The sequence below is a fragment of the Triplophysa rosa genome, linkage group LG1 (genome assembly GCF_024868665.1).
Source record: "Triplophysa rosa linkage group LG1, Trosa_1v2, whole genome shotgun sequence".
Classification (NCBI taxonomy): Eukaryota; Metazoa; Chordata; class Actinopteri; order Cypriniformes; family Nemacheilidae; genus Triplophysa; species Triplophysa rosa.
The window spans coordinates 16,458,175-16,476,233 of record NC_079890.1 but is presented as its reverse complement, the minus strand read 5'-3'; the positions used below and the strand labels follow the sequence as shown (position 1 = coordinate 16,476,233).

Sequence of the window (18,059 nt, the reverse complement as noted above, 5' to 3'; positions counted from 1 at the left end):
TCACATCTCCTTGAGGCAAATGTGCACAATGACAAACACACACACGCACACGCACACGCACAAGCACACACACGCACACGCACACGCACACACTTCCTTTAGTGTGTCGTTGTGTTATAAAATTTTATGTGATGTTGATTGCTTGGTATAACCTGTTACAGTAAGAGCTTGTATCAAAGGATTGCATGAGATCAAGCGTTTGAAGTGAGTGTACATAGAATTACACACACTGTATGCAGATGCTTTAGCTATTTGTCTCCAGTCTTGGTTTTGTTGTCCAGGCTATTTGAGTCTGATATTATACTTGCTTCCAGAAAGCATTTTTAGTGACAAGTGAGGCTGAGTGATTTTGACAGGTAAAAGACAATCAAGTCCGCAAAAACTAGAAGCATTTTTTCTCTTGTTTAATGAGGGTGTGTGACTCCCTCTCTCTCCAGGGAAGCAGAAGAAATTTTGGGCTGACAAGTATGTGAAGATTGGAATGTTCATTTCAGTCACACCTGGGAAGAACACACCTACCCGGCCCGCACTGTCTCTTTTCATTGGCTCATTTGATTATGACTGTCAGTGCGAATGACAAGTGAACATCTACTTTCTACAAAAAAGGGGTTTGACCTATGATCCTTATTTGCGATCCAATAGGATGTCAGGGTTGACCTGCAGATAGGTGGGGTGGAGAGGAAATAAAACTCATCTGTGGGGTGTGTCCACACAGACACATACATCTGTACGTCTCTGTGGCTGTAACAGACCGTGAAGACCTCCTGCCTCATGATTTGTGGAAGACTGCTCAGACACAGATGTTACCTGCTAATGGCAGTTGCAGCTCTACAGCTGGCTATTTTTGGAAACAGTTAAAGAATGCTGCTGTTCCTAGGGCTGGAAGAATAAAGCTGGACAGAGCAGGTGGGAGCTTGTGTCAGAGTTTTGTATCGGACAAATTGGAGTTCTGAATGGGACTGTTCAGTCTGTTCAAATGGTCACTCACATCTCCTTATCACTTTTCCAGCCCAGCTAAAGATGGTGAATCTGTTGGACGGAGAACTGATAAGGGCATGTGGCTGACACTTACAGCTTTGTGTCCTTTGGGATCTCAGGTCAGGGTGTGTTGGTGACATGTACTAATTTTAAGTTGTTTATGACAATAATTTAATAGTTAAAAGTTGTCAGTAAGTTCAGCTTAAGTTATATACGTTGTTTTTACTTTCTTTTCTTTCTCGACTCATTGTTGTAATTTCGTTCCAGATACAGCTACAGTAGGACCATTCTATGTCATAAGTATGAGTATAACCATCATGTCAGTTTTGTACATCTAAATGATGATAAAGTCTCAGTAAGAGTAAACTATTTATTAAAATCACTAGGTACAATACATTGAAACCAAATTCTATGATAATTTGGAAAAATGCATATAAATGTATACAGACTGCTCACTAAGTGACATCATAATCTCAATGTTACACTCTTTTCACATGATGCATCAAATGTGTCAATAATGAATCAATGGTTCAAAAAGTGCTTTATGTTGTGGTATATCATGTTGTATAGGCACTTCGTTCTGATATTTAAAAATTCTTATTCAAAACATTCTTGATCACACAGGCTCTTTGTTCTTCATTTAAATTAAGCAGATTTGTCTAATATAGTTTTGAATGCAATTAAAAAGTGTGAAAAATCAAAGTGATATTCATTAGACAAGTCATGGTCTCAAGCCAGGCCCACCATGGAAGCGCTGAGGTCCCACAGTCTGCGAGCTGCATCATCTCTACCCTGAGGAGCTGCCAGTTTGGGTGCACAGTCACTGCAAAACATATCAAAGAGAAAGCAATGTACACGGCCCGTATTCACATTTTTTTTTATCTTACAACTAAGAGCTCTCCTAAAAAGCTGTAAAAGTTTTTAGTTAAGAGCTTCCTCTTAAAACCTATTCACAGCGTTGCTGAGAGCAACTTTTACTAAGGAGCAGAGAGAAATCTAGAGCTATGAGAAAGGGCAGGGTTGACCTCGTTGCTATGGATGATGTCAGCAAGCTTACTGACTACGACCTCAGTGATTGGCTGATACAGGATGGGTCTCTGTCAGTCTTTTATTCATAGAAATATTAAAGAATGAGGTATCATGCTGACATATTTAAATTAAGATCTTAAAATAAAAATGTACTCATGTTCAAATAAAATATTTTTAAATATAATTGTTGCCATATTCAAATTGAGATTATAAAATATACACTAAATTACTAATTCAACAAGTGAAGAGTTCATTTACAAAAACAGATAACAATTTTCCCCCCAAAATTCATGTTTTTATTGTCCATTCCAATTAATATCAATCAAGTTTTTTATTGTTTTTTGTAAGTAACTATAACTTACATACAATAAACACATGATAACACAATAAACAACATAATTTTTGAATTATTTTAAAAAAGGAGTTGTCTTTTGCAAGTAAACTATACGTTCATATAAAGTATATAAATTATATGTTCAGCTAATTGTAAGCATTTTGCCTGTCTCATAAACAGTTAGCAGATTCAAAACATTTAGGAGTCCTAAAATTAGGACAGACACACACATTCTTTTTAAGAGTTTCTCCTAAATCGGCAAGTTAGGAGCTACTTTTAGCCTTAACATGTTTTGTGAATAAGGGAGAACGGAACAACAGAAACAAGCTAATGAATATGTTTGGGTTTTCTTGTAATCTGAATTTGAAAAAAAATCTTCAGATTTAATTGACAATTGTTTTAAACTAACAATTCTCTGAGGACGAGCTTTAGTAATTAACTAAACATATAACAGCTGTTGTTAACACTCGATGAGCACAATCTTACTAAGGGCATTTTCCAAACGGCATTTATGTGCCCTTGAAGGGACCTTCGCGAAGGGGACACCATTTGTTGGGGCGTTCCAAACGAAAGTACTTAAGTGAACTCCTCTTGTATTACAGTCCTTCACGTGCATTACGCTCTCAGGCATCCCGTCAGTTGGTAATACCTAGAATTTCAAAATCAAGTACAGGTGGTAGATCCTTTTCCTATCTAGCGCCTAAACTTCGGAATAGTCTTCCCTACACTGTCCGGGAGGCAGACACACTCTGTCAGTTTAAATCTAGACTAAAGACGCATCTTTTTAATCGTGCATACACTACACTTCCATAATATAAATCCTCTAAGGGTTTAACCGGAACCAGGAACACGACTGATGTACTTGTTGCATCAAAGAGTTCAGAACAGTACTCTACTCTCAGCCAGTCTTGTCTCATTGTTCTAAGGTTACCACAGCGAGCAGGATGCAGTTCATGGCCAGACCTGATGGTAGAGCGGAGAATGGGAAGCGGCGACCTGACAAGAGCTGAGATGATAGAGCTGGATAAAGAAGGACGCGGTCACCTGACACGTCTTCATGGCCTGACCTGATGGTAGAGCGGAGAATGGGAAGCGGCGACCTGACAAGAGCTGAGATGATAGAGCTGGATAAAGGACGCGGCGACTTGACAGTCTTCACTACAAAATTTCAAATGCTATTAATTATTAATGATAACCTTAAATCTATAATTTACCTTATTAGTAAGTTTATTTATTTTTATTTAGCCTTGTTGTGCAAGCACTGTCGAGCTTGTGCAGAGGCAGCAGCTTTTGCCAGAGGGGAACTGGAATCCCCTGGTTGGGCCTGGGTTCTCCTGAGGTTTTTTTTCTCGATTGGAGTTTTGGGTTCCTTAACACCGTTTGCATACTGTTTTGCACTATTTGCCTGGCCGGGGAGCTGCTTTAGAATTAGAATTTTAAAGTTTCACTTAATTAATATTGCATATAGGAATTTATAGTCCGTTTAATATTTGACCCGTGTTTCTCTTTCACTCTGCTTTCACTGTGCGTGCGTGTCTGTGTTTGTCCGTGTGTGTGTGTCTATGTCTATGTGTGTTAGTACGTGTACTACTGTGTGTGTGGAGTGTTTTTTATGTGGGTATGTCTGTCTTCTGTGTTTTCACCCTTTTCTTGTTTTTACAGGTATAACTTTAATTGTTTTGCTTATAGTCAATATGTCTCTTGTACAGCTGCTTTGTAACAATGAAAATTGTAAAAAGCGATATATAAATAAAGTTGAGAGAAAGTGAACACCTGAATCCCTTTGCGAAGGGCCCTTTCAGAAGTCCGTCAGCGAAGGGTACATGTCATGGTCACTTCAAGGAAGTGAGTTCCGTTTGTGATCACGTGATCTTGTATTACGAGTTGTTCTCACGACGCATTTTGGAGAAAATATGGTGTGGGATTTTGACTTTACCTAAATTTACATTTACATTTAGCGGACACTTATCCAAAGCGACTTACAAATGAGGTCAACAATGAGGCATTACTGTCTCATTGTAAGTACAATAATTTAAATGTAAGTACAATAATTTTGTTTTTATTTGTTTTAAACTATTTTTGTCAGTGATAATTATGATTGAAGATGGTTAAAATATAGCATAAGATAATTTAGTTTATAGGAAATGCGGCATCGTGAGAGGGTATGTCACAGAAGGAAGGTATGTGCCAGCTCAATGGTTGCAGCATGGAGACTACAAGTTATTGGCAAGTTCCTCTTTCTCCAGACAGCATTTGCTACTCCCGAGGGTCTATTCCAGTATGTCCGTTTACCTTTCGGCCTTCATGGTGCTCCAGCGACTTTTCAAAGGTTGATGGATCGTGTCCTTCGACCACATCAAAGGTATGCTGCAGCCTATTTAGACGACATGGTGGTGTGTAGCTGAGACTGGGAAACTCACCTAATGCAAGTTCAGAAAGTCTTGGATTCACTAAGGAAGGCAGGCCTTACGGCCAATCCTAAGAAATGTAAACTAGCCAAACTAGTAGACAAACTACCTGGGATACACCATAGGGCAAGGTCTAGTTAAACCACAAGAGTTCCATGCCATACAAGCCTGGCCTAAGCCATCCACAAAGACCCAGGTCAAGTCCTTTCTGGGCCTGGCTAATTACTACAGAAGGTTTGTCCCTAACTTTGCTAGTATGGTTGATCCTCTTACAGAAATAACCACGAAACAACAATCCAGGATGCTGAAATGGTCCAAAAAGGTGGCGGAATCATTTGAACAACTGTAGAGGGCTCTGATGTCCCATCCGATCTTGGTGGCACCCAACTTTAAAAAGTCTTTTATAGTACACACAGATGCATCAGAGGTGGGGCTTGAAGCAGTATTATCCCAAGCGCAAGAGTGTGAGGAATATCCAGTTCTTTACATCAGCAGGAAGTTAGCAAAACATGAAAATAATTACTCCACACTGGAAAAAGAATGTTTGGGAGTCAAATGGGCATTGGAGACCCTTCGCTACTACCTTCTAGGGCGGAAGTTTGTCCTAGTAACAGACCATGCTCCATTACAGTGGATGGTAAGAAATAAGGAGACCAATAGAAGGGTAACTCGATGGTTCTTGAGTCTCCAAGCATTTAATTTCTCTGTCATTCACAGGCCCGGACCTTGCCATGGTAATGCCGATGCCCTCTCACGATGTGATGCCCTCTACACCTTCTCCCCACAGCAACAAGCCACAGAGCAGAGAAGGGGGGGGTGTGGCATCGTGAGAGGGTATGTTATAGAAGGAAGGTATGTGCCATCTCGGTGATTGCAGCATGGAGACTACAAACCAAGATGGCTGCTTGGTCCAGGACTACAAATACCAGATGCCTCGGCGGGGGACGAACAGCTGTTGTGAAGGAGCTGTTAATGAGTGTGTGTGAGGGACTCCAGTGTGAGAAGAGTGTCCATGTTTTCTGTTGTAAAGTTTTTGGGACTTTAAGTTGTTGATTAAAAAAAGAGAGAAACCTTTACTTTTGCTCTGCCTGGACTCAATTTAAAGCGCCACGAAACCCAAGCGCTATTTTTGCATTCCGGGTTTAAAATCCTCATCTAGCCAACGTCAAAAAATGTGAGGTGGCGATGTACTCGTCGGTGTTTCATTATTATTCATGAGACTGTGTTTTCTTGACCAATGAGAAGACATTTCTCCTAATTATTCATGACAGCGCTTTGTGATTGGAGCGCTCGTCTCCCATGCAAGAACCTTCGCCGGTTTTTAACGGCTCTACTTCTCACAGCGTTCACACCAATTTTAACTGCATTTTTCAAAAACGACAGTGAGGTAGAATGTAGCTGAAAGGGGAGGTTTCGTGACGCTTTAAGAAGGCCACACGTGCTTTGGTGATTCCCTACCTCTCACAATGCATTAAACAAATGTTTAATATGTTTAAAAATAGCTACTTTATAGGTTCCCTTTATCATATATTTCCTTTATTAATACCAAGTGGAGTGAAAAAACGAGATGAAATAATACATAATTACACAATATTCAACAAGAAGAATTAAAAATGTTGTTTATTTTCAACAAATGGGCGCTGGATCAGAGTGCACATGCGGCATTGTCAAGGTAACATTTGGCCAGTCATTCCCTTTGTGAAGGGAGTTCCAAACGCATTCACGAGAGACAATAATGCCCTATACCCTTCAAAGAGTTCACTTCAAGGGCTCAGCCCTTTCAAGGGAGTAGGGCATAGGGATGCTCACTTCCGTTTGGAAAATGCCCTAAATCACAGTTGAAACGTGAGAGACTCATTCAAAGCTACTGACCTGTAATAAAGGCCACTGGAATCCTTTAGACTCTCATCCACAGCACAGTAGATGGTGGTCTGCGCACCCTCCCAGGGTGTTTTGATGAAAAATGTGAAGGGCAAAAACAGAATGCTTTTCCACAGAGAAGAAAAGAAGTGTCGGCCCAGTTCAGTACGGATCACCCCAGGATGAAGGGCGTAAGTTGTCACTCCTGTGCCTGGATATTAAACAGTAAATTGTGTTTGAGAACAGCATGATTGATGAAACTGTGGAAAATGTTTTGACAGAGTAACATTATTGTTTACCTTTCAACCTGACCGCTAGTTCACTGTTAAACAGAACATTAGCAAGCTTGCTCTGCAGATAGCTTGTGTGCGGATTGTAGTTTTTGTCCATATTTATATCGTCAAAATGAATTTTGCCTATTCAAGAAGAAAATAAATGAACATATAGGGTGTTTTAAAAAGGCTTTAAACACTGTAAATATATGCATAATACATGTACTGAATGTACAGCTCATCCACAAATAACTACGTTATCATGTACTTTAATCTTAAACATATACACTAAAAACAATCATGCACAAAAACGTAACGCATAAATGGGGTTTCCTATACCTGTCTCATGGGCCAGGCTGGAAACATTGACAACACGACTGGGTGTTGATTTCTTTAACAAGTCCAGAAGTAAGTTGGTAAGCAGAAAATGGCCGAGGTGGTTCACCCCAAACTGCATTTCAAAGCCATCTTCTGTCTGCCACTTTGGGCACATCATTATCCCTATAAGAAAGGTTTGCAAATGGAGCGAAGAAACAAATATGTTGTTTCAAAATCAACAATGTACTCAGGCAGTATTATCTGCCTAAAATTCCTTACCAGCATTGTTAATCAGAATGTCCAATCTGTCTTCGGTCTCCTGTATTTCTTTGGCTAGAGCTCTAACAGATTTCAAGGAGGCCAGATCCAAACTCCTCACAACAATGTTATCATTTCCGCTCCTCTTCTTGATCTCCTCTGCTGCCTTGCTAGCTCTACCCATGTCTCTGCAGGCCAAGATCACTTTGGCACCTAAAGAATGAAGGATAAAAAGTAATTGTTAGGATCAACTAACTTGTCCAGCCAACAACAGACACTGTTGCGAAACAATAGTCTTAGAGGCTGTGTCCACCGAGGCCTTTACGTCTGCGGCCGGAGTGTTTTTTCAATTGTTTCCTATGGAAACGCCATGCTTTTAAAAAAAAGCCATCAGCTGACGTTTTTTTTCCGCGCTCTGCGCTGGTGCTATGCATTTTTTTTCACGATCAGCGCCGGCGTTCGACCGAGCGCCCTGAGTTGAAAAATGCTCAACTTTGGGCACAACGCTGCGTCTGCAGCGGGCGTTTTCAGCCGAGCTCCTGCCGTTTTCAGCCACGTAAATGCGCCTCGGTGGACACAGCCCCTTATGTTGGGGGAATCGTGGGCCAGTTGTAAGTCTGTAACATTTGATCTAACAGACAAAACAGAGATTTGTGCTTAAAAACAGTGTTGGCATCTGTAATAATATCAACTTTTAACCAATAACATATTGAGATCAATTTAAATGCAATTTTTGACAGTAGAAGAAAAATATTGGATACCCAACCTCAAAGGTTAGCACTCAAAAATATTTTTGGTTTAAAACATTTCATAAGGTTTATATAGTGTAGTAATAAATCAGAAAAAAATAACGATATCAAGTTATTTAATAATCAGTATAAATATCAATAAATGAATTTATTAGTGTCATCATGATATTAGATCATTATATTATGCTTGATCAACATCAGTATAGCTTATTCAAATGAGCTGACCTCTCCTGGCCAAATCCACCGCTGTCTCTTTACCGATACCAGTGTTGGCTCCTGTTATGAGAACAGTTTTTCCGTCCAAGAGGGCTTTGCTTCGGCAGACTCCACCGGCCATCCATCTCCGCAGGGCAAAGAGACCAACACCTGCCGGTACAGGTGCAACCTACATTATAATTCCTCACATATGACAACCTGACAACCTCTGTACCTTTAGCGAGCAGAGGCAACGGTTATGCATTTTAACGCTAATAAAATATTATACATATTAACCAATACAGCAATGTACAATTTAATCTTTTGACAGACACATTTCTCTTTTGTCTTTCGTAAGTGGATAGGGATTTCAATAATTCATAGAGATTGCACTTTTCTATCCGAATCAATATTTCATAGACATATTACAAGAAAGTATTACAAGTACTAGCATTACAAGAAAGAATAGCATATATACAATATGAAATATAATTCGTACCACTATTAATTATATCCCTATAAATCTAAATTCTATTAATTGACACGTAACTTACTTCCAGGTCTGGAAATCGTAGCTTTAAAATTGACAATAATGTCAGGTGTACGATAGAGGAATAGTCGTAATCTTTATGAAATACAATTGTACAACAAGCAGACTCGTGGTGGTGTGCACTAACGTTAACTTACCTGAAACAAGGACAGCCGTGCATGCAGTACGGTGCTCATCCACAAAGTCCACTACTTGCTTTGTGTAAACCTGCATTTTTCAGCCGGAAGATTTTATTTAATCTATCTAACAAGTTTTTTTTAACAATAAAATTACCTTGCTAGAAAATTAGATAAGAAATAAGACTACAGCACAGTGAACGTGACTACAGAAAAGTGTACGCCCCACTTGAGCCGGGTTAAAGTAGACTTTCTTGAATGGACTCTCATTTCATGTTTCACGCTCTAGCGAATTTCAAAATAAGAGTGTATAAGTGTGTAGTAGACAGCCGGACTTGGGCATCTACAGAAATAACAGCCACCAATAACTGCATAATAAATCATAGATAAATAATCAATGGTGATTGCTATGACTTTTATTGATAGTTAGGGGAAAACATAGAAAAATTGGAACTATAAAATTGTTGGCACAAATTCCAGTGCCACGGAGTTCTACATATAAAACACCACTGATGTTTCCTTATAGTGCTGTAATTATGTTGTAAAGAAACCGGCTTTCAGGCAAAATATACACTACATTAACACATTGCGTACTTAACCTTGTTCTTCATGGCCCCAGCCTATTTTTATACCTGGCCAATGAAAAAATAACATAAGAAGGTCAGCATTACAAAGGCTGCGCGGAAAAGCCGAACCAAAACCATGAAACACATAAAACTTTTTTATTGTTGGTTATAAAATATATATAAAATGCCAAAAACAACAGATACACAACCAATATTTAAAGATATGGTATAATTTCTTAATATTTTAAAGCTATAGTAATGTTTTAAACAATCTTAAAACGACCTACAATGCTAGTGGTTCCTAAGAGTCCAACGTCTATTTATTTTGAAAACTTGATATTCCAAATGACCCGGAAGTATCTTCTCCTCGTGCCACGTCAGTGGTGTTTCTTGTCAAGCTGAAAAGTTAGATGATGCTTTCTTGAGACACGTAAACTTTAACTCAATGGAATAGTATATCTGTTCATTTTTAGGAATTATTAAAACTGTCACTTTAACAGCATGATGCACGTTTCGCTGTTAATGTTGGCAGTGTACGTAGCGTATATAAACGCCACCGAATTAACATTTGAATTGGCTGATAATGAGAAACAATGTTTTTACGAGGACCTGCAGCAAGGAGAGAAGTTTGACATAGACTTTCAGGTAATTGTGCTGAGACCTGCAGCTTTTCAATATTGCGAAATATGTTGCCGCTTATCTTGAAGGTTTTCATAGCAGTTACACAAGTGATTGTCTTGCAGACTTTGTTTGTTCTGGTTCATTATTTGTCACTTCTTTGCTCTTTAAAAGATTTTCAGAAAATTGCTTGATTTATATAACACCCGTTACAGATGTGTACTACTCAGTTATGTAATATGAACCATGTATTTGTTGTAGTTCTTCGGTAAACAAGTAAATAATTAAAATTACCCTGTATTGGAACTTGTTTTTTCAATATTTAGTAGGATTTTTGCGTGCAAGACTTAAAGGTACCAAAAGTGACTCAACAATAATGTATGCTGAATATCAACGCTTTTCTTTTTCATACAGGTCATTGCTGGGGGGAACTATGATGTTGACTGTTTTGTGACAGATCCACTGAATAATGTGCTGTATCAGGAACGAAAGAAGCAATATGATAGCTTTTCCCATACAACAGCCATGAAAGGGGTGTACAAGGTCTGCTTTAGCAATGAGTTCTCAACCTTCTCTCACAAAACCATTTACCTGGACTTTAGAGCAGGAGAGGAGAGACCATTGCTGCCCGATATGAACAGAGCAACAGCTCTTACACAGGTGAGAAACTACACAAACAGCATGCACTCACATGATGTCTGTGTATATACTGTATTAACATGAACTTATCAATAAATCATGCAGATGGAGTCAGCCTGCATGTCTGTCCATGAGATTCTGAAGGTGGTTTCAGACTCTCAGACTTGGTATCGTCTCCGAGAGGCTCAAGACCGAACCAGAGCAGAAGACCTGAACGTGCGAGTATTCTATTGGTCTATTGGAGAGGCCATCATCCTGTTTGTTGTCAGTATTGGCCAGGTGCTAATGCTTAAGAGTTTTTTCAATGAGAAGAAAACAAAAGTTGCCACCAGCACATAGAACCTTTATTTACTTGTGTGCCTTTATATCTCCCTGAAGATAATCAGCCTTTTATCAGGTTTTTGCAGTTAGAACAGGCTCGACTGTGCCTGTAGTCAACCAGAAATGACCTCTTTTACAAACGAAATGCCTTAATTGCAGAGTTATGTACGAAATGGTGTGCATAGTTGAACATTTCTGTGTAGTAAAATTAAATTGGTTTCTGCGTCGAAGTCTTGCTAAAAATGTTACAGTAATGGAACTGGAATGAAAATAAACGTATTTATTTAGATTTGTTTGGAAGGGGGGTGTACCAGTAGTTTTTAAATCAATTTATTTTGTGAAAAAAATCTAATTTTGATATTTTGGTAGGTTTGGCTGTAGCTATATGACAATACACTTTTAAGATTACATGTTCAAGATTATTTTCTTATACTATCGGGCTAATATATCCATCCATTAGTCCATCAGGGGCCAGTTGCATAAAATGCTTAGACTAGTCATAAAAGTTAGTCATCAAATTTTTGGTCATAACTTCTACAAATCTGTTACATAAAAAGTAGAATAATCTAATTAAAATCTGAAAAGTAAGATTTATTAGTCCTAACTAATTGCTAGTTAGTGCGATTAGTTGTTCAGAAGCAGTCTTAACTTAGCGGCTAAGTTTATGCAACTGGCCCCAGGTTTACTATAAATTGTTTATTAAAATGTAAGATTTACCTTTTTAAACACTGTGTAACAGTTTGTATTGTTTTGCCAGCTCTAAATACATGTGTGGAGTTTACATCATGTTTGTTATGTTTCCTGACACTAATCAAATGTCAGCTAAATGTGCAATTTGACACTGTTTTTCTAAATATATTACCCATCAGACTGCATCAGTACTCTGTTTTTGTGCAGTGAGTCACCAATGTTCACAGTTTTAGATATCTGTTACAAAATGTGTCCCTTTTGCAGTTTTGCATACTGCACCATAAAAACGTGCAAGGAGATTAATTTGTGATTTTGATTGATTTGAATTAAATATATTCTATTGAGGTGTTTACAGTTCTGCCTTGTGGTATTATTTGACAGGAAGAACAGTGCTTGCATTTTAAATGCGTGTTTTTCTCCACTAGGGGGTACTTTTAAATATTTATTTTTACGGAAGAAAATCTCAGGAAAGATTCTGCAACATCACTGGTTGCCTATGAAATAAATAAAAAATGTGAATGACTCATTGATACAAGTTAATGCGAGACATTAATAACTGCTGATGCCCGTGAAAGAATCTGCTATGAATTTGCTACCAAGCAGATAAGTGTACTTTTTTGCACGGGAAAACTTAAGAACGTTGTGTACTATTCATATTTTTCTTCGATTTTGTATTAGACCAAACCATATCAAAACCTTTAACATGAACTCTCTCTGGCTTTATGATAAATCCGCCTCAGCCCTCCCCAGAAATAATGCATGAATATGGATGGGCTGTTGTGACTAGGTCTATCGGTGCATTGGATTGCCTCCAACGTTGGCATAAAATCACCAACGGCAGAGGAGACTACACCGTCCAGTCCTGAGGATATAGATGGGGAGCAATGACACAAAAAGGCTTCTCATTATCGAGAAGGATCTGTTTAGTTTGTCTGCAGTGAATGACATGTTGCGCTCTACCTAAATGCTCTCGTGCCCTGTGTCTACTGACTGGCCAATATGTTGAGCCGACTCATGAGTGGCAGCGATCGGAGCCTTGACAGGGAATTCAACTGTACAGTGCGACTGCTGGACGACTCGGAATACACTTGCACGGTTCAGGTCAGTATTAGCATGTTTTCATCATCACGAACGGGTTATCCCCGCCACTGGCACACGTGTCTCGATGCTCGAGGTGCTGATGCTGCGCATTCAGGCGCGAAAATCCTGGAGCATCTGTACTATCTCGCACTATGTCTGCAATGCGTAACGTTTTAGGATTTTTTTATATTGGCATACGTTTTGTGTGAATCAGCGTTAGTTTGTGACCCGTCTTAAGCCTTTAGAGAGCAGCAGGTCACCTGTCACGTATCGACAGACTGACCTGAGTCACATTCTTCTGTTGGTCCATGCAGACCATGCTTGAATAGATAGACCGATGGCAAGATTTCAGGTGTTACGTCACTATTATGTATATTTTAATACAGCTCACAGTGCACAAATAATGTGGAACAAAAACAGTTGCTGATGAGTTTAGTAGCCAATGTGCATATTGTAATGGTGATACAGTAGACGATCTGCCTTCAAAATCTACAGGGAAAGTCTGTGCATATTTTAATCATTTCTATGAGCTCTTTATTGACCAAGATGTAATTGCATGTTGATGAAAAAGCAGACCAGATATCGAATCAATTTTTCTCAATGCATTACGCAAACCAAGTCTACAGATTTTGGGCACCTTTGTGATTTTGATAAATGGAAGCAAAATTGATGTTACACCTGTGACTGTTAACAAAAAATGATATTTGATCATGAAAATGAAGTCCATGTTAAGCTGCAGATACTCATTTTGTACAATCAAAATGAATCTTACGTTGAAAACGTCAATTTTTTACAGCTGTTTATTGCTTGCTTTACATTTTCACACACAAAAATTGGTGTCTTATCCTGTCCGCTGTAGTAAAATCAAAACAAATATGTCAGTATGATGTGTCTGAAACTGTTGCTGGGACAAGTTATCAAGGCTGATGGGTGCTAGCTGCTAGCTGCCTTAGTGCGGTCAATCCCTATTACCTTCACATTCTATTAACTGTTTTTGTCAGAAAGTGGTACAGAGTTGCAGTGTAAAGAGAAGCGAGAAAGCTAACAGGCAGACTGAGAAAGACAATGGATGTATAAGTGGCTATCTTCACCAATACAAAAACCACATAAAAAGGAAGTTTGAGGCTGTGTGAGGCATCACAAAGACCTTAATGTTGTTAAGAGGCATTTAAAGGCATCTGCTCTGATGTTATACAGGAAGGATACAAAGTTTAGAGAGACATTACAATATTTTGTTTAGCAACAACCTGTACATCAGGAAGTTACTGAAAAAGTACATTATTTACAAAGATTTTGCCTTTGGGAGGCAAAATTCTCAAATGTTGTACAACAAAATTCATTCATTCAATCATTCAATCATTCATTCATTTTATATATATTTTTCAAAATAGGTTTATAGGTCTAATAGAAGGGTAAATGTGTATGTGTGAAGTGTTTAACTGGCGTTCCACAACATTTACTCCTCAATTCAACAATACGGATGGATTTATGCTTTTGATGGTGATCTTCCTTCTTACTATTAGTTGTGTTTGGTCATTTTTGTCAGGTATGTCTGGGAATGTCAGTCTTAGATTTTGACATTCCATTGTCCTTGGAATTTTGTGTGATGCTGTGGTCTCCATGGCAACAGACTGATTCCATCATCATTCCCCAGCTGCTCCTGCTTTCGTCAGACAAGCAGCAGACACAATATGTGCATACATGTTCACATGCACATAGCCCTGCCTCTTGCACAAAATTATTTTGGACATGGTGCAGATAGAAATGTACTATACAGTATTGTATATACACTGGATAAGACTAATAATAGGAAGACGTATGGAAGTACAAAGTGCATCTATCTTCACTGTCCTTTCCTCCCTTCTTGCACTTAAGGTTGTCCTCTGTAATTGATTTATCAGTGGAGTTTGGTTAGTGATAAAATGCTTATTAGCGAAATATGGCCTCTCTCGTTTGAGAGACTGCTGACTGTGTTTGGCTCCTGGCAGTCACACATCTAGAGACCAGACATATGAGACACTATCACATATACCTTCATTATGGAGCTCACCTTTGTGTAGGTCAGCAGTTGCCTTTCAGGTATATGTCACATACTAAAAGGCTTATGAAAGGCACCAATGGACGAATAAAATATATTCTAAAAAGTTAATAAAGTGCCACTCTTGATCTGCCTTTTCAGTTTGTTGATTGTGGCTTTATTGAGTTTCAATAATACTTAAACCATTAGTACCAAGATAATAGCTCATTTTATGATGCAGTTGTGTTTTTCCTTTATCAATGTTTAAATTTATAGATGCAAGTTTGAGCCAGTGCTTTGTGGACAGAAACAAGGATCATGTTTTACTGTCTCTGAAGTGGCGTGGTATTTCATGGAAAGAAAATAAAAATTAGTGAATGTAATGAGGCTTTTTTCTTCCATCATCATTTACTCACCCTCGGATTGTTCCAAACCTGTATAAATTTATTTGTTCTTCTGAACACAAAGGAAGATATTTGGAAGAATGTCAGTAACCAAACAGATCTCATCCTCCATTGACTCCAATAGTATTTATTTTCCCTACTCTGGCAGTAAATGGGGGATGAGATCGGTTTGGTTACTGACATTCTTCCAAATATCTTTCTTTGTGTTTGTATATATGAAAGTATAAAACCACTCTTTTAGAGTACACTCTAAAAATGCTGAGTTGTTTAAAAAATGTGGACAAACGCAACCACTGGTTTAAATAAATCTATAAAATGTCCAATCTTGAAACAACACAGCATTATGGGTTTAATCAACCCAGCACAGATAATTTCAACCCAACGGTTGTCCATATTTTATGGTTGAAATGACAAAATGGAAGGGTATTAGAAACCCGCATTACTGTGTAATTGTTTTGTAAAATGTCCTCCAGGTATTGCTAGTTTCACCGCCCCACCAGATCAGACATCTCAGTCATGCAACAAAAAAACCATAAAACATACAAAAGAACATTACAAACATTAAACCACTGAAAGAAAGAGATATAAAATGACTAGTTATAAATATCTACCAGCATTGAGTTATTCAAATGAGCTGTCAGACAATATAAAGGTATCACTTGTCTTCTTCTATTGCTCAAGTTGTCTTCCAGCAGTGACAGCACTCCAACTTTGTTCCTAACTTGAGTTAATATTATAAGACAAACCACAAACCAGCAATTAGATAAACTGGATTTTGATGTAATTCAGTATGCTTGACAGAGCTTTAAAAATTGAAAGGTCTACTTTATAGCTGACCACCATCAGTCAGATTACAACAAAATGAATACAGAGAACTAGTTGTGAAAATCAGATTGTTGGCAATATTTTGCCTCTGCTTATAGGCAGCCTGTAAGATGATCCAGGATATGTAGCTGAAAGATAAGATCATCAGACAAACCGGGTGGAAGAATTTACACTTTGATGTTAAATTTGATTAAAATAAAGCAGGTTGAAAGCATTCATTCCGAAAAGACATGACTTATGTAAGACATTGCTTACAGCCAATTTGAGAATATTCAGGGGACTTTGCTTGCTATTCAAAAGAAACAAAGTAATGAAATGTTTGTAATGTACTTTTTAACCCGACATACTATTGCCCTGTGTATCTTTTTTTAAATGCAAGGATGCAAGAGTGAGAGTACAACAGAAAATGTAATTTATTTTATAAATAATGTTTCATAATTGTTCTGTCCATATTTTCATCACACCTGTGAGAGAGTTTAAAGGGCCTCACTGCACACCACTGACATTTGACTAAGTAAACAAAAACTGGTTTCCATCCTGGTTCGTGACAAATAGTGGTCGAATATTTCGTCTCAGTTTGTTTCATTTGATGTTGTCTTGGACGACCACAGAGTCATGTGTGCTGATCTGAGACTAGGTGTTCTTTACTGTTTTCTCTCTACCAGGATTTTTTTATAGATAGCCTAGGGACTGAGCCATTTCTGTGTACGTAAAACAAACACTTCAACTATAGCAGTCAGCAAGTTTTGACAGAGAAAATAGCAAGTTGACCAACAGTAGTTCCCTTTCTGTCGGTCTCTCGACGTTGTGTCGAACCGACAGATGGGGTTCGTCCTTGAGAACCAATCACTTCCGACTTCTTAGAAAAGGCCAATGAAATTGGCGAATGAAATTTGCATGCCGGACTCCGCCCCCGGATATCCGGGTATAAAAGGGAGACGGCGTGCCTCATTCATTCACCTTTTGTTCTTCGGAGCCTTTGCTCATGATCAACAGTCGGACACGATGTCTGCTTCCAGTATGCTGGGGCAGATGTTGTGGATACGTCCTGCCCGCACTGCGGGCGGCTGACGATTCAGACGTTGCGTCACGGGTGGCTGTGTTCCCACGGGACTCATCCATCCCCTTGTCTGCATCCCGTTCCGTGATGGCAGGACTACGGCCCTGCCGCCCGCTACGGCGAGCATGAGTCTGATATGAGGATTACTGTGAGCGCTAATCCGTCAGCCACTGGCTCGCGGACCGTTCGCACCTTGCCTTGCTCGTCTGACCGTTCCCCATAAGACGGTCCGCCGTCTTATTCCTCAATCACGTATCGGACACGGTACGTGATGATGAGATGTCTGTTGCAGCATCGGAGGGTGACTTACTGGCATCAGACTCCGACGATTCCTTGAAGCTCCCTCCCTCAGGGGGTCGAGATCAGGAAGAAGCGGATGTCGAAATGTCAGCCATGCTTTCCCGGGCCACCAGCATTGGGTTGCGGTGCACCGCACTGCCTCTCCCAACGCTCGCGGCTGGATACATGGTACATCGGGCTTGAGAGCGGCTCCAAGCCGCACTCGCCCTCAGTGCCGTGTTCCCCCGGAAGTGCATGAGGAACCTAGTACAACCTGGAACGCCCCCTTCGGCACCAGAGGTGGGTAGTAACGCGCTACATTTACTTCGTTACATTTACTTGAGTAACATTTTGGAAAATATGTACTTTTTAAGTAAAATTAAAAGTGTGTACTTTTACTCTTACTTGAGTAAATTTCTAATAGAAAATCTGTACTTTTACTTCGTTACATAACTTACATTGCGTGACGTTCCTTTGTTCCTTCATTTTAAAA

General features: G+C 39.1%; 3 protein-coding genes across 3 annotated transcripts in view; 2 read left to right on the top strand and 1 right to left on the bottom strand.

Moving 5' to 3' along the window:
• Positions 1–1,071: 1,071 nt before the first annotated feature.
• On the bottom strand, positions 1,072–9,333 carry si:ch211-107o10.3 (uncharacterized protein LOC407663 homolog). Its single transcript, XM_057332539.1, has 7 exons — positions 9,089–9,333; positions 8,432–8,572; positions 7,479–7,670; positions 7,221–7,382; positions 6,909–7,025; positions 6,622–6,820; positions 1,072–1,801 (listed from the first exon to the last, which is right to left on the bottom strand). Exons 1-7 carry the CDS (start codon positions 9,162–9,164, stop codon positions 1,708–1,710), a joined length of 981 nt encoding a protein of 326 aa, XP_057188522.1. The 5' UTR covers positions 9,165–9,333; the 3' UTR covers positions 1,072–1,707.
• Positions 9,334–10,005: 672 nt separating this feature from the next.
• tmed3 (transmembrane p24 trafficking protein 3) lies at positions 10,006–12,249 on the top strand. The gene is made up of 3 exons (XM_057332551.1): positions 10,006–10,278; positions 10,666–10,911; positions 10,996–12,249. Exons 1-3 carry the CDS (start codon positions 10,135–10,137, stop codon positions 11,227–11,229), a joined length of 624 nt encoding a protein of 207 aa, XP_057188534.1. The 5' UTR covers positions 10,006–10,134; the 3' UTR covers positions 11,230–12,249.
• Positions 12,250–12,518: 269 nt separating this feature from the next.
• The window catches only part of frmd5b (FERM domain containing 5b), a 24,217-nt gene continuing 18,676 nt past the window's right edge, over positions 12,519–18,059 (top strand). The window contains exon 1 of the mRNA XM_057332519.1: positions 12,519–13,002. Within this exon, the coding sequence (XP_057188502.1) occupies positions 12,901–13,002 (102 nt within the window). The 5' untranslated portion in view covers positions 12,519–12,900. The remainder of the gene's footprint in view (positions 13,003–18,059) is intronic.

Excerpts from the sequence above, each read along its gene's own strand:
- tmed3 (XM_057332551.1), top strand. The coding sequence starts at position 10,135 with ATGATGCACGTTTCGCTGTTAATGTTGGCAGTGTACGTAGCGTATATA. Across the intron at positions 10,279-10,665 it reads AGTTTGACATAGACTTTCAG|GTCATTGCTGGGGGGAACTA; the intron begins GTAATTGTGCTG and ends TTTTTCATACAG. Across the intron at positions 10,912-10,995 it reads GAGCAACAGCTCTTACACAG|ATGGAGTCAGCCTGCATGTC; the intron begins GTGAGAAACTAC and ends TAAATCATGCAG.
- si:ch211-107o10.3 (XM_057332539.1), bottom strand. The coding sequence starts at position 9,164 with ATGCAGGTTTACACAAAGCAAGTAGTGGACTTTGTGGATGAGCACCGT. Across the intron at positions 7,026-7,220 it reads CAGCCTGGCCCATGAGACAG|GCAAAATTCATTTTGACGAT; the intron begins GTATAGGAAACC and ends CTTCTTGAATAG. Across the intron at positions 1,802-6,621 it reads TCCAGTGGCCTTTATTACAG|TGACTGTGCACCCAAACTGG; the intron begins GTCAGTAGCTTT and ends TATGTTTTGCAG.